The sequence below is a fragment of the Pseudophryne corroboree genome, chromosome 1, assembly GCF_028390025.1.
Source record: "Pseudophryne corroboree isolate aPseCor3 chromosome 1, aPseCor3.hap2, whole genome shotgun sequence".
Taxonomy (NCBI): domain Eukaryota; kingdom Metazoa; phylum Chordata; class Amphibia; order Anura; family Myobatrachidae; genus Pseudophryne; species Pseudophryne corroboree.
The window spans coordinates 194,764,869-194,781,091 of record NC_086444.1 but is presented as its reverse complement, the minus strand read 5'-3'; the positions used below and the strand labels follow the sequence as shown (position 1 = coordinate 194,781,091).

The 16,223-nt window shown below is 42.7% G+C and overlaps 1 protein-coding gene and 1 pseudogene across 2 annotated transcripts in view; one reads left to right on the top strand and one right to left on the bottom strand.

Moving 5' to 3' along the window:
- Positions 1 to 16,223, top strand: part of CETN3 (centrin 3) — a 79,015-nt gene that overhangs the window by 44,820 nt on the left and 17,972 nt on the right. Inside the window, exon 5 of one of the 2 annotated variants that reach the window (XM_063963997.1) lies at positions 3,956 to 4,461. The exons of the other annotated variant lie outside the window; for it this stretch is intronic. Within the exon in view, the coding sequence (XP_063820067.1) occupies positions 3,956 to 3,999 (44 nt within the window). The 3' untranslated portion in view covers positions 4,000 to 4,461. Of the gene's footprint in view, positions 1 to 3,955; positions 4,462 to 16,223 lie in introns of those variants that run through there. 2 annotated transcript variants of the gene reach the window in all.
- On the bottom strand, positions 603 to 721 carry LOC134936782 (5S ribosomal RNA; annotated as a pseudogene).

The following is a 16,223-nucleotide window of genomic DNA, read 5'->3' as shown; positions in this document are numbered from 1 at the left end:
AATTAGGATTGTGGAGACTCTCCTTGTGTCTATCATTCCATCTCTGACCAAGGAGTTTACTGCCACACCCGTTGGTAACCCTTTAGGGTTTTGCTGTTGCCCTTAGCAACAGCATTTCGGGTTCTCTACGTATTAAAACACAACATCTTGCTTTTCTAATCTGAGCATTACTAATACAAGGGAGACACCCAGTTCCTTAGCCTCTGGGCTTCTCTGTTCACTTTGTGTGTATTTTGTTACCCTATCACTTTCTGTGTACGTTATGTCATATTCCCCAGTCTGTCTGTGAGTCCATTTGTTTTGCATAACAGTTCAAACACCAGTACATTCCTGCAGGCACTGGTGTGCATAACAAGTACAGAATATCTGATTTAATGGGACCGAGGAGTGGTCATGAAAATATTGAGAAGTACGTCCCAATAGGGCTACTTAGAATTAGGGATTAATGGTCACCAACATTCGAAGCCTGACTTGATGACAGATATCACAATTATTGATAGAAACTGGGCGCAAAACTACAGTAGAGAAAAATCGTAAGAACGAGAATTAGTGGTGATACTGCTGTTGGCGTCACAACTCACATAGAAAGGAAAATAATTCCTGCTCTACAACACCAGGTATTCGCAGGAAGTCTCCTCTCCCGGTACTAACCCGGCCCAACGCTGTTTGGATTCCAAGATCGGACGAGATCGGGCATTGGCATCGTGGTATGATAGTAGAGAATTTATATGATCAGTACGCCAATGAGAGTGCACCTATGTAAGAAATTAGAAAAAGAATGGAAATATTTCTTTCGCTTTCAGAAATATTTCCATTCTTTTTCTAATTTCTTTCGGTCTCTCCACGGCGCCGAGGGTATTCACCAAGGTGATGGCGGAGATGATGGTTCTCCTGCGTCAAAAATGAGTCCATATAATTCCTTATCTAGATGATCTCCTGATAAAGGCGAGATCCATGGAGCACTTGTTACAAACATCACACTTTCCCTGTCAATACTCCAACAACACGGTTGGATCATAAATTATCCAAAGTCACAGTTGGAACAGACGACAAGATTGTCTTTTCTCGGGATGATTCTGGACACAGAAGTTCAGAGAGTATTTCTTCCGGTGGAAAAGGCTCTGGAAATCAAGAAAATGGTAAAACAGATATTGAAACCATCGAGTGTGTTGATCCATCAGTGCATTCGGTTGTTGGGGAAGATGGTGGCGGCCTACGAGGCCATACAGTTTGGCAGGTTCCATGCCAGGGTATTCCAATGGGACCTGTTGGACAAGTGGTCGGGATCCCACCTACTAGAGGGACGCAGGTTCGGGATTCAGGACTGGCTCCTGGTAACCACGGATGCAAGTCTCCGAGGCTGGGAAGCTGTCACTCAGGGAGAAAGCTTCCAGGGAAAATGGTCAAGTCAGGAAGCCTGCCTTCACATAAACGTGCTGGAATTGAGAGCCATTTACAATGGCCTTCAACAAGCGGTACATCTTCAAGATCATCCCGTGCAGATCCAGTCGGACAATGTAACAACAGTCGCGTACATAAACAGGCAAGGTGGAACGAAAAGCAGAGCGGCAATGGCAGAGGTGACGAAAATCCTCCTCTGGGCAGAAAGACATGTAAAGGCTCTATTGGCAATTTTCATTCCGGGAGTAGACAACTGGGAAGCAGACTTCCTCAGCAGACACGATCTCCTTCCAGGAGAGTGGGGCCTACACCAAGAAGTCTTCAAAAGGTGACAAGTCTTTGGGGAGTTCCTCAAGTAGACATGATGGCATCTTGTCTCAACAAGAAGCTTCAGAAATATTGTTTCAGGTCGAGAGACCCTCAAGCAATAGCAGTGGATGCGCTAGTGGCCCAGTGGGTGCTCCGGTCGGTGTATGTCTTCCCTCCACTTCCGCTGATCCCAAAAGTGCTCAGGATCATAAGAAGAACAAGAGTTCGAGCAATCTTCATTGTCCCAGACTGGCCAAGGAGGGCTTGGTACCCAGATCTTCAGGAGTTGCTCATAGAAGATCCTCTGTCTCTTCCTCTTCGCGGGGACCTGCTGCAGCAGGGGCCGTGCGTATATCAAGACTTACCGCGGCTACGTTTGACGGCATGGCTGTTGAGCGCCGGATCCTAGCCTGAAAGGGTATTCCCAAGGTAGTCATCCCCACCAGGCCAGGAAAGGAGTAAGTCATCCTCATCAGGCCAGGAAAGGAGTAAGGTCGAAACATTACCACTGTATTTGGAGAAAATATGTGTCTTGGTGTGAATCCAAGAAGGCTCCTACGGAAGAGTTTGAGTTGGGACGTTTTCTCCATTTTCTGCAGGCTGGTGTGGAGGCGGGCCTACGATTGGGATCAATCAAGGTCCAGATTTAGGCGTTGTCAGTGTTCTTCCAAAAACAATTGGCCTCTCTTCCAGAGGTTCAGACCTTCGTGAAAGGGGTTCTGCATATCCAGCCTCTATTTGTGCCTCCAGTGACACCATGGGACCTTAACATGGTGTTGCAGTTCCTTCAATCAGATTGGTTTGAACCTCTACAAGAGATAGAGTTGAAGTTTCTCACTTGGAAAGTGGTGATGCTTTTGGCATTGGCATCCGCGCGGCGGGTGTCTGAATTGGGGGCATTTGTCTCACAAGAGCCCTTACCTGATCTTCCATGAAGAAAGGGCAGAGTTGAGGACTCGTCAACATTTTCTTCCGAAGGTGGTTTCATCTTTCCACATAAACCAACCTATTGTGGTGCCAGTAGTTACTGATATGTTCACTGAGTCAAAGTCTCTAGATGTGGTTAGGGCTTTGAAGATTTATGTCGCAAGAACAGCTCGAATATGGAAAACAGAGTCTTTGTTTGTCCTGTATGCTCTCAGCAAGATTGGGTGTCCTGCTTCCAAGCAGACTATTGCGCGTTGGATTAGAAGTACGATCCAGCGCGCTCATACTACGGCTGGATTGCCGTTACTGACGTCGGTGAAGGCCCATTCCACTAGGAAGGTGAGCTCATCCTGGGCGGCTGCCCAGGGGGTCTTGGCATTGCAACTTTGCCGAGCAGCTACTTAGTCGGGGTCAAACACATTTGCTAAATTCTACAAGTTTGACACCTTGGCCGATGAAGACCTCAAGTTCGGTCAATCGGTGCTGCAGGGTCATCCGCACTCTTCCGCCCGTACTGGAGCTTTGGTATAAACACCATGGTCATGAAGTGGACCCCAGCATCTTCTAGGACTTATTAGAAAACAGGATTTTGATATCTACCGGTAAATCCTTTTCTCCAAGTCGGTAGAGGATGCTTGGCGCCCGTCCCAGTGCGTACTTTACCTGCAGTTTTGTTATTAGAGTTACACAAGTTGTGTTATATTAGTTTCAGCATGTTGCTGTAATTGGTTCATGCCTGTTGGCGTGTGTTCTGTTGAATGCCGTGTTGTGCGGCATGGTTGAGGTGTGAGCTGGTATGTATCTCACCAGTAGTTTAAAGTAAATCCTTTCCTCGAAATGTCCATCTCCCTGGGCACAGTTCCTATAACTGAGGTCTGGAGGAGGGGCATAGAGGGAGGAGCCAGTTCACACCCATTGAAAAGTCTTAAGAGTGCCCATGGCTCCTGCGGAACCGTCTATACCCCATGGTCATGAAGTGGAGCCCAGCATCCTCTACGGACTAGGAGAAAAGGATTTACCGGTAGGTATCAAAATCCTGTTTTTGTCCATTAGCTAATGTGAAGGGCAGGTTTAAACATGTACCTTTTTACAAATGAGATACCAAGATAGGGGGAAATCCAATTGCAGGCGAAGTCCTCGCGCCCGCACTCAATAGAACCTTGGACTTCAGGCTGAGAGCATGGCGCATGATGCGGTGCCGTTGCTGGTGCTTCAACTCCGCTACAGCGGCAACTCTCACTCCACCTGCAATTGGATCTCCCACCCTTAATGTTGTCAAAATTAAATTTTAACAGCGGTTATCTTTTTCTTTTTTTAGTAAATCAAGAAGAATTTATTTCCATAATGACTGAGGACATTTAACTAGGAAGTGAAACCTGTATCTGCATGAGAAACGTGTCCTCTGTACCATTGCCCCCAGCAGGAGTCCTCTGTACCATTGCCCCCAGCAGGAGTCCTCTGTACCATTGCCCCCAGCAGGAGTCCTCTGTACCATTGCCCCCAGCAGGAGTCCTCTGTACCATTGCCCCCAGCAGGAGTCCTCTGTACCATTGCCCCTCGCAGGAGTCCTCTGTACCATTGCCCCCCGCAGGAGTCCTCTGTACCATTGCCCCCCGCAGGAGTCCTCTGTACCATTGACCCCAGCAGGACTCCTCTCTACCATTTTCATTAAGGACCAGCTTCCATGCTAAAGTCAGTGTTTTGTAGAACATTTGTTATATAGGAATTTTCTCAATTTTGTGTATAATTTTATTTGTATAATATTTTGGGGTTTTTTTTTATACAGCTGTGTAATTAAATCTTAAAGTACTTTGTAAAATTGAATTGTAATTGTGTGTTATTTGTCATTTTGAGCTAGAGAATTCACAATTAAATTTGATGTAAAGTAGCCTTATCGATGCCGATTTTACATGTAACTGCGCAACAGTGAAAACGCTTCCAGCGTGAAAAGAGTTACTAGATGATAGCATGTGAAGAACGAATATGACATTTATACATGAATGTCAACAACCTTCTAGAAGGGTATCCTCAATTAGGCTGCAACATGTCATTCAAAATCCAAATTCTCGACTCTTATCTGGACTTCTTCCCTGACAACAACCGTGCAGTGACGAGCACATTTTGGGGCAGATGTATTAACCTGGAGAAGGAATAAGGAAGTGATAAACCAGTGATATGTGCAAGGTGATAAAGGCACCAGCCAATCAGCTCCAATATGTAAATTAACAGTTAGGATCTGATTGGCTGGTGTGTTTATCACCTTGCATATATCACTGGTTTATCACTTCCTTATGCCTTCTCCAGATTAATACACCTGCCCCTTTATCACTTACTAAGGCTTGATAAATTTGGGCCTGCGTGATCCCACCAGGGCATCACAGCAATGGAACAAAGTTTCGGGGTAGGTGGTATGCTTCTATACTTGCTGGCTACTGTTGGAGAGTAGAGATGTCTCAATAGATGAGTACAAGCGAGAAGCAAAGAGAAAGTGCTTTCATGTATACTGTAGGTAACTATTTGAGATAGTTTGTTTCGTTTTGTGTTCTTATTTGTGGTTTGATTGAATTGACAGGACTGTCATTTTATGCTGGATTAAGAAAATATCAGATTTTTTTTTAAACTTGTCACTATATGACTAGATTACTGAAGTACATATAGCGCAAGTAGTGTAGTTAAACTAGCGCTAATAAATACATTCTCAAGTAATATTTTTTTTCTACCTCATAATAGTAAAGTATGACTGACTATTTTTAGAAAGGAAACATTAAAAAAGCTTTTTTTTTTTTTGTACAGTGTAATAGGATTATCACTCAGAATAATTTATCTAGAGAAGAATCATGGCACTTTTAGTAAAGTGCACCCAACATACCCATGATAATATGTATATATAATATATCTAGATCTTTATATTACCTCTAATAGGAGATTAGTAAAATATAAGTAACCATATGTCGTAGCAAGACTTACCCAAGCTAATACTGCCAGGTCTGTCTGAAATGTAAATGCTAAAAACTGGTACTGATACTGTGAGGAAGTTTTTAGTTATTCCTTGACATATTTTACTGTACAATCCCCAGTTAAATGATCCGTTATGTACACCAAGCAATCCCCAGTAAGCTATCTAGATAAGTAGTTTATATAACGACCAATATTATCTGGAATTTTAAATGTTAAGAATACAAACACAGAACATTATTAAATCGAGTTTTATTTGATGAAGACAGTCACAATGCTCAATCTTTAAATAAAATCAATTTGCAAAGCAGTTCATAAAATATAGACTGCACAAAAAAAGTAATACTTTTATACTTTTCATATAACTGTCACTGGGTGAGCACTTTTAAACTTATTTTTCTGCCCCTCCATTCCCTCCCTCAAATCTCCCCCCAGCGAAGCTTGCCACTGGGCCCAAAGCGCGGCGAGCGTAGCGAGCCCGCAAAGGGGCTCGCTGATGGGATGCCGCTGTCGGTATAGTAACAGCCGGCATCCCGTCTGTTGGTTTCCCGTATGTATACCGTTACATAATATTGTCTGCGTTGCAAAGTCACCTGTGCCTAAACATAAATATCCTTAAAACCTGGACTGTTGGGGTGCCTTGAGGACCTTATTTGGGAGCAACTCTTACAGTATATCCAATTAAAAGGTTAAATGTGTAGGTGGTCATAAAGAGGTGACCATAAGTGAAACCTTTAAGCACAAAATGTCCTTTTCATCACTGCAGTAATTTGGTGTAAGGCATGCTGCTTATGTAGAGCTGGTCATACTGTATGTTATATGCAAAAAGCAGACACAGCGAGGAAAGGGGCAACCTATTGTAGCCCAAGTACAGTAAGTGTGTGTTCACGCACCTTACTAGCCATGTAGAGGTGGGAACAGCATCTTAGTATATGTATCGGTCACTGCTTCTTCCCTCCTTGGTGTAAGATGTGTGATGCTGATGATCCTCAGAACAAACTTTACACGAGCTTGGAAATAAAAATCTGTGTTCCCATTCCTCCCTCAGAAAGGGAAATTAGCTGTAGTGTTACCAGCCTAGTCTGGAACAGTAAATATACTACTCCCTGGGTCTTGTGTGTGGGGTAATAAAAAAACAAAAATAAACAAAGCTTAACACTTTTTTTTTTTGTGGTAAATTATCGATCCTAGCCTGCCCTTGCCACCTTTTGTGTTTCAATGTGCTTGTAGTACTACAAGTGCCAGCATAGTGATGACTGCTAGTGCAAGTTGCAGTTTTGTTTGAAAAGTAAGTCAGAAACTTTGCAAACCATCATTTGCGATGAAATAAATATAGCGCATTATGTAACAGAAAGTGAATTTACAATGCAGCTGTTCACTGGCCATGAGTTTATTATATCAGTTTATTATATGAGTTATTATATGAGTTTGTTATATCGCTGTTTCTTTTATCTCACATTCATTTGTGAGAATCATCTGACACTAGCTGGAGTTGGAGTGAAACTACAGTAAGATGGGACAAAAACTCCATATTTACCAAAATTAGGGCCTAATTCAGACCTGATTGCAGCAGCAAATTTGTTAGCTAATGGGGAAAACCATGTGCACTGCAGGTGTGGCAGATATAACACGTGCAGAGAGAGTTATAGACTCTACACACTGGCCAACAATCCTCAAAGATATGAACAATCTCGTTCATTATTGAACGAGATAACGTTCATATCTTTGAGTGTGGAGTCACCAGCGATGAACGATGCGCGGCCCCACGCTCGTTCATCGCTGGTGCCCTGTCGGCTGTGCATGCAGGCCAATATGGACGATCTCGTCCATAGTTGCCTGCTCTGCTATGGAGCCGGGTGACGGGGGGAGTGAAGACACTTCACTCGTCCCGTCACTGTCGGACGTATCCGCCGTCGGGCACCTCGGCGGCGGATTGTTAAAATTGTAGGGCCCTTTAGATTTGGGTATGTTATTTTGTTTCTGTGCAGGGTAAATACTGGCTGCTTTGTTTTCACACTGCAATATAGATTTCAGTTTGAACACACCCCACACAAATCTATCTCTCTCTGCACATGTTATATCTGTCTCCCCTGCAGTGCACATGGTTTTGCCCATTAGCTAACAAATTTGCTGCTGCGATCAGGTCTGAATTAGGCCCAAAATTAGGCAGATTTTGTGCTCATTACAAGTATTAAGTCAAAACTGTGGTTCCATAACTGTGGGGTCACATACAGCAAACCAGAAATGTATTACTCACTCACTCACTCACTCACTTACTTAGCAATGTATTAAATAATGCTAGGAAAACACTACATAGCTACTTAAAGTGCAGCCTATATTAAAAACAGGGAATATGTAACAGCCGTATAATTTGGCATGGCAAATCTCCATCAAAGTCTTCCCCGTCTGGCCAGTTCATAAACACTATAAGGAAATGGAATGAAGAGACATTTTTCAAAATTTTCCACATGATTTAATGCAGGGTTTTGTTTTTTTCTAAATGAAAAACCCTGTTATGGGTTGAAAAATATAGGAAGTGTCATGAATAACCAACAAATGTTGTTGGCAATTTTGAAATGACAGTACCTCAATGTTGCTTTTGATTGAAACATTTGTCTTCATGTGTCCAAATTAATATTTATTCTGCAAATACAGAGCTTTGTATTTTGTGCAACTCCTTATGTTTAATTGTATAATTTCATTTGTATATGTCTGTCCAACAAGCTTATGTATTAAGTAGTTTATGCCCCCACAAAATGCATATTATTACTTGTCTGTGTCCATTACACTTTAGGGAATTTACAAAAGTCTCTATAATTGGTTTTAAACTTAATGGAGCTTTTAAATAACGTGGGGATGATAATACCAATAATATTAAACAACCAAATAAATTTGTGCAATCGTGTATTGCTGATGTGCAGTTTGCAGTCAGGCCACAAGATGTCCTCGTTCCCACATTAATACAAGACATTTTAAACTACAGTTAAGAACTGGTCAGAATATTCATGTATTTTAACCTTGTTTTTTGCTTGCATATGTAGATTACAGTACGCACATATTTATACTGTTTCAATTATCAATATTGGACGCCATCAAGATGTACAGTATAAAAATATCTTAACCATCTTTACCCACTGGCATAAAAATGTTATCCATTATTTTTTTAACACTCGTAAGAAGTTATGGGAGAGAAGCTCTTTTTTTCCAGTGTCCCCATATCCACTAGAATTTGCACTTGCGGTTTGGAGCACATGTTTTGTACGGGTGTGGTCTAGAAGATCTACAATGTGTAGGTCGACCCCATATGGTTGACAGGCCTTGGGTGGATACTGTCAAAAGGTCGACACATGAAAAGGTTGACATGGGAAGTGGTCGATCCAAAAAAGGTTGACCCAGCATTTTTTATATATTTTTTGTGTAGTTTTCACCGTCATAGCACAGGGAACCCTAATATGTGTACTACGTACCCTTGCATGGCTCGCTACACTGCGGGCAAGTTGCCCTGCATAGGTTACTATTCCCAATTGCAGTCCATGTGAATGATAAAGCATGAAAAAGGTGTAACCCCCCCCCCCATTTAAAATAATATAAAAAATATGTTGACCATTTGAACCTGTCGACCTTTTGTCAGTGTCGACTTAATGCCTGTCGACCTAGACATTGTCTGTCTAAACATTTGTTTTGCTGGTAGCTCAGATTAATGCACTGGGGTCAATGAGGTGTTCATTGTCATCAGCTTTTAACATAATGTCAGTGTATAATCAGCCTTGAAAAGACATATGTTTTTCATGGCAATTAAACCAGTTATTGAATAGAAAATGTCATGTGATGTTAATATACAGTATTGTGACTCCAGTTAAGGTAAGGAACTGACTTAAGTCTTGGTACTTCTTGCAGCGCTAGGTAAGGATTGCAAGGCAGCTCTGAGTCATACTGTACCTTAAGATAATAGCCTCAAACTAAGGTGCTGATGAGACCTCTTAACTCACAGCCCAGTGAAGCAGGGGTGATGTATTGGTGACCACAGTGCGAAACCTCCCGTCGCTCTCCCTCTAGTTGTGCCATGCTAACTGTACCTCATTAACTGTTGAGAATGACCATTTCTACTGCTTAGGGCTGTGGGGCTTAATAACTGAGATGGCAGCTGGCAGTGTGTCTGGTCAGAGGAGAGACCGGTACATGGGTAAATGTAGATTTTCTAGAGGGGTCAAACAAACACCACTTAGATACTAACATTGAACCTTCTATCCATTTGTACAGTGGTGTACCATGGACTATGAAAAACAAACTTCGAGCACAGCACTGCTAGAACTGAATGTTCTCTTGTATGAAACAAACCGTCTGAGACACTGACTTTAAAAATCCGTACTCAGACCACAGGTGTGCGCAGCACATTTTATTAGGGGGTGCACCGCCGGAGGGGTGTGTCTATCACCGCCTTTTGGGCGTGTCTAGCACCATCTATTGACGGTCAACACAATATAAAATATCCACCCTTGTACCAATCCTAATAAAGCAGATACATTGTCAGATGTTGTGGTGTGCACCAAACAAACACCCCTGATGGCACTCACTGCAATTACAGTGCTCCTCCTCAACCTGGTCTGGCTCCCCCTCTCTTTCCCCTGCAAGCTGCAGCAGCTTACTTACAAGTCAGTCACTCACTGACACTGACAGTCGCAGACTAGTACTGCTGCGGCTGGAAAAACGAGTGACGTGTCAAAGCTGCTGTCGATCGCCTGCCAGTATTGAATTTGTCTTCCTAAGATGAACGCTGGCTGTAAGCTGATCCTCATCAGTGGCTGGCGTTGGCAAAGCATAGAAGGAGAGAGGTGGGCATGTGGCAGGTGTGGCGGGTGGACGTGCGAGCAGCATGTCGTAATCACATCACATCACGCTGTTTTTGTACATGGAGGTGGAGCCGGGAGTTTGAAAGCCGGTGGCAGTGGCACCCTTGATTAACCCAGGTGTCCGGTCAGTAATACAGTCCTGACAGGGTGCAGTGCAGAGGGGACAGTAATCAACCTGCTCGGCGATCGCTGCATCAGGCATGTGAGATCAGGGTGCCAGACATTAGGGGGTGCCTGTGCGCACCAGGCACCCCCCCCTGCGCACACCTGTGACTCAGACTCTGTGGAATACAAGGCGCGAGATCTTGCATCACAGAAGAGATCACTAGAGGTATTTAGCATTAGTGAAAATCCCCACTTTAACATCTTTGATAAAGTTTTTAGTAATAAACAGAATTGTTTTTGCCTATAATTGGTCTAGATTGTCTGTGTCTGGGGGGAAAGATCCTTGCCTCTCTGCTGTGGTGTGGGAAAAGGGAGGAGCAAGAGTACTTCCAGAGTACAAATGCTGGGACAAGAGTGAATTCCTGGTGACACACTGCAATCAAGTAACAACAGGCCAATGATAATCCAACTCTATAACATTCATAATACATTTTCATTTGGGGGTACCACTGAGGTAATACTGATCTGTGCAACAATAGATACAAGTTAACAGGCTAATCAATAGTATTTAACTTTTCACAAACCAGTGATCCTCTACACAGATGGGCATTGCCAGGCTAGGTTTGAATTTTAGCTGTGGAGAGTGTCTGAACAATGGGAATTTCCCTAACTCAGTGGTTCTCAAACTCGTCAAGTCACCCCAACGGTCCAGGTTTTAAGTGTGTCCATGCTTGGCCACAGGTGACTTAATTAGCACCTCAGTCAATTTGATGTAACCATCTGTGCTGAGCCATGGATATACCTAAAACATGGACCATTGGGGTTCCTTGAGGACCGCGTTTGAGAACCTCTGCCCTAACTATACACCAGAGGAGGACCAATAGGAAGAACATGCAGGTCACTGTGGGCAGATAAGTGTTTACACCCCCTCCTCTGGGCCTGGTTTAGCAACTGCTACTGATGGGACCCAGCATAACATGTCCATCTTGTTCCTCCCGGGTGACAGATGTTACTGTGCATGCGTTAGTAAATATCACTCAGTGAGTTGCAACTTTATTTATGACATTAACCCAAATGTAGAAAACAAATGTGAATTGACTTCTTATATTAAAATGGCTTTTTTGTATTTTATTACTTTCATCTTTGGAAGTATGGCAATAAAAGTTTTCATTAACACCCATTTTGCTATATAACCAGTAAATATTACGTTGGTATTGAAATTGTTTAACAATAAACGTGGATAAAATAAGTATGGATAAAACATGGCTGTGGAAATATACATATGCAAGAGAAAGTTAATGTGGTTTTCTGAAAGGCTGTAAATAGAATATCACAGGTCATCTAAGGATTTAATTAATTCCTCCTGGGCTCATTCATGTTGAAGAAATTACATATTTTTTTGTATTTTTCTATGGACTTGCTGCTGTGCTCATTATAATACACAGTAGTTTTTAATCCATATGTTGAGTTACCAAGGCTAAAGGCTTTGGAACTTTATAGTTCAATGTTTGGCATTACAGGTTGAGTATCCCTTGCTTGGGACCAGAAGCATTTTGGATATCGGATTTTTCCGTATTTTGCATACCATAATGAGATATCATGGCGATGGGACCTAAGTCTAAGCACACAATTAATTTATGTTTCATATACACCTTATACACACAGGCTGAAGGTCATTTAATACAATATTTTTAATAACTTTGTGTATTAAACAAAGTTTGTGTACACTGAGCCATCAGAAAACAAAGGTTTCACTACCTCACTCTCACTCAAAAAATTCTGTATTTCAGAATATTTGGATATGGGAAACTCAACCTGTACCACTAGCAACAGTAGATGTGAATGTAGATGTATTGGATTTAGTGTGACCTACTGTAAACATAAAGTTATTTATTGCGAAGTCGATGCACTGAAAACTGTTATCTATTACATGAGGGCATGGAGTCAATTAATTTAATCACAAGTAATTTCATTATTAAGCATAGCAATGTAAATTTTATGCATGACATCATTATACTTTAGGAAAGGCATAAAAGGCTTATACCTATTGAAGGGAAGGAATGAAAACTAATTCAGATCTGATCGCTAGACTGCATTTTTTGATGCCCTGCGATCAGATAGTCGGCGCCTACAGGGGGAGGGGAATATGCTGTGCAAGTGTGCGATCGCTTCATTCGCAGAGCTGTGCAAAAATCAGTTTGTACAGTCTCTGCATAGCCCAAGACTTAGCTGCTGCGATTGAATCCTCCTGATCGGTGCCGGAGCTGACGTCAGACAGTCTCCCTGAAAACGCCTGATCCCGCCTGCTTTTTTTCCAGACACTTCTGGAAAACGGTCAGTTGTCCCTTGCAAACAGCCTATTCCTGTCAATCTTCTTGCGATATCCGGTGCTGTTGTGCGACACGCTGGCGCATTGCTGCTCACACGCATGCGCAGTTCAGATCTGATCGCACGCTGTGCAAAAAGGCACAGCAGCGACCAGATCTGAAGTACCCCCTCAGTGCCATCTAGCAGAACAGAATTCACAAAGACTACTTGACCCCAGGGAAGTCTTCTGTTATTAGCTAGAGAGTCAGCTAAACCTAATTATTTTAGCTAAAGTTACGTAAAATATACTGGTAGTTACAATGTTCTCCATTGAGATTAAGATTTGAGATATGAATTCAATTGTAGTGGAAGTATTTTTCCTTTGAATAATGTATTTTGGAAAACCATAAGAGAGACAGTTTTTTTTTTTTAGAATAAATACAGTTTTAATATATACTGCCACATCCTATTAAAAAATATATAAATATATATGGGAGGCAGTCAATTTGCCGGTTGTCGGGATCCTGGCTGTCAGGAGACCGACGCCGGAATACCAACACCCGGTGAAATATCGGCAGTCAGAATCCCGACTGCCATCCGAAATCCCCACTTGGGTGGTGGCATGGAGGTCCACCGGGCCCGAAGCGTGGCTCACGCAGGTAGCCTTTGAGGGGACACACTGCACTCGCCGCTGCTATTCCGGCTGTCGGTCTCCTGACCGCCGTGATCCCGACAGCTGGCATATCATCCGGATCCCACATTATGAATGTATGTATGTGAGTATGTCCCTCCTGTATGTGTGTGTATGTATATATGTGTGTATATATATATATGTGTGTATATATATATATATATATATATATATATATATATATATATATATATTTTTTTTTTTTTTTTTTTTTCAGATCTTTAAACTAAGCTAAACAAAATCAACCTGCATAAACACATACAGTTTTTTTTTAACTAACTGATTTTTATTGGGATTTTCACAAGAGAAATATACGTTTGACAAACTATCACACAATACCGAGATGTTACGACCCTCAAAACATAGGATAATCACGGAAAAAGAATCATTGCAGGTATGCATAGGTCAAATAACAATATGCAACAAAAGTATAGTCAAAAGCAGGGGTGCGCAGAGGGGTTGAAGATGGAGAAGGAAAGGGGGGGGAGGATGAAAAGAGGAGGGGGGGGGGGGGAGCGCTGTCAGCCCATCAAAGGAAAAACCATCTCAGGGGGTGGAGCCATGAACATAAAATGTCATACATTGTTATACATTGTTATACATCGAAACTGGTCGTATTACTACATATATAATAGCATTGTTAGAGAGAAAAACAGGCTGGGCATGAAGAAGATGCGAGTAGAGAAAGAGAGAAGAAGGTATCCATGTGAGAAAAGAGAAGAAAGGACGAAGAAAAGAGCAGATAAAAGAAACCAAGTTATCTGGACATCTTCCAGTGGGGGTTTTCAAAGGCTGCGGTTATCATAGATTGAGTGGCCTGGTCAAGGGTAGACATAAAGGGACCCCAATTTTTGTAGAACCCAGCGAGGCCAGAGTAACCCGTAAGTAGAGCGGATCTACGATCAAAATCTAAGTATTGTAGCATAGTTTTCAGAACTTCGGGTAAGGAAGGGGTTGATCTGACAACCCAATGTTTCAGTATTGCTTTTTTGGAGATGGTAAACAGCATGGTCAGCATAGGGAAAAGTGAGTTGATCCCACCCACCGAGTTCCAAACAGAAAAAATGTATGCAAAGACAGGCCAGTGGGTCAGGTCTAAGCGAAATGTTAAAGTGGGTATTTATAAACACAAACAATTTGTTCCAGAAGCATTGAATCCTGGTACAGTTCCAGAGGCAGTGGTAGAATGAGGCTCTAGCCCCTTTACATTTAGGGCATCTATTAGGGATTACAGGATATGTGGACAACTGGTCGCAAGTACTCTCTGTGGATAGATTTGACATGGACCTCCTGCAAATATGCAGAGCCCAAGATTGACATGGTGCGGTGGTGATGGTCTATTAAAAGGTCATAGGAAGTCGCATTCGGGATATCTGCTTGCCAAGAGGCTACAAGTCTGGGGTGAAATGGTGCGGAGGGAATATTCACGATGAGAGAGTAAATTTGTTTGATTTTGTATGGATGTGATTCCCAGTGTTTTAGAACTTTAGCTAGTGGGGAGGAGGTGGTCGGAAGAAAGGGGTCAAGGCGTAATCATAGGAGATAGTGTCTCACTTGAAGATACATAAAAAAGTGGGAGGATGGAATGGAGTACCTGTCTATCAGCATCGCGAATTGAGCGATATGGCCACCCGGGTCAAACACTTGGGAGGCTGAGCATAGCCATTGAACAAACAGAGCATTGTGAAGGGAAGGAGAAAAAGATGGGTTACCCCAAAGAGATACATAGGAGGAAACAGTATGGTCGGAATTAAGCTTCTTGTGTATTTTCACCCAGCTAAAATAAGTATCCTGAAATAAGGGGTGTTCCAGGATCGATGAGGGTATGTCGACTTTCTTGGTGTGTAAAAGGGCACAGGGGGAGTAAGGTCGAAGGGCGTCAGTGTCAAGAGCCAGATCAGTGTAAGTGCTTTTACCTAATAGCCAGTCAGCAGCATACCTGAGAAAGATTGTAAGAGAGTAAATCCGGGACTCCAAACCCACCTATTGATTTGTCCATTACATGTTTAGCAAAGGCCACCTTTGGTTTCTTCCCGTGCCAAATAAATCGAGTCCTAGCCTTGCGAAGCGCAACGCCATCCGCATCTCGGAGACTGATTGGGAGGGATTGCATAATATAAAATATTTTGGGGAAAATCACAGATTTGAGAACCGCAATCCGCCCGAGCAAGGAGAGCGGCAGGGTAGCCCAACCGTCCAGTTTAGCAAGCACAGTCTTAATGGCCAAGGAAAAGTTCAATTCGTAAATCTGCGAGATATTGCGTGAGATATTTACCCCTAAGTACTTGAAGTGTGACTGAGTGATCGTGAAGGGTGATGTCTGTGTAAGTGAGGACAGTGAGGAAGGGGGAATGTGTATAGGAAGCAGTTCTGACTTTGTGACATTGATCTTATAACCAGCCGTCTCACCAAAGTCCGAAATCAAACTCAGGATTTCCGGGACTGACGTGAGGGGATTCGAGACAAACAACATGTCGTCTGCGAATAAGGCGACTTTAAGCTCAATGTTGCCGATATATATGCCAGTGTAAGAAGAGGAAAGCCTGAGAACTATAGCTAAAGGTTCCAGGGCGATGGCAAAGAGGAGAGGGGAGAGCGGGCAGCCCTGTCTAGTACCTTTTGCTATAAAAAAGGGGTCAGAAAGGAAACCGTTGCAGGAGATTTGAGTGGCCGGGGAC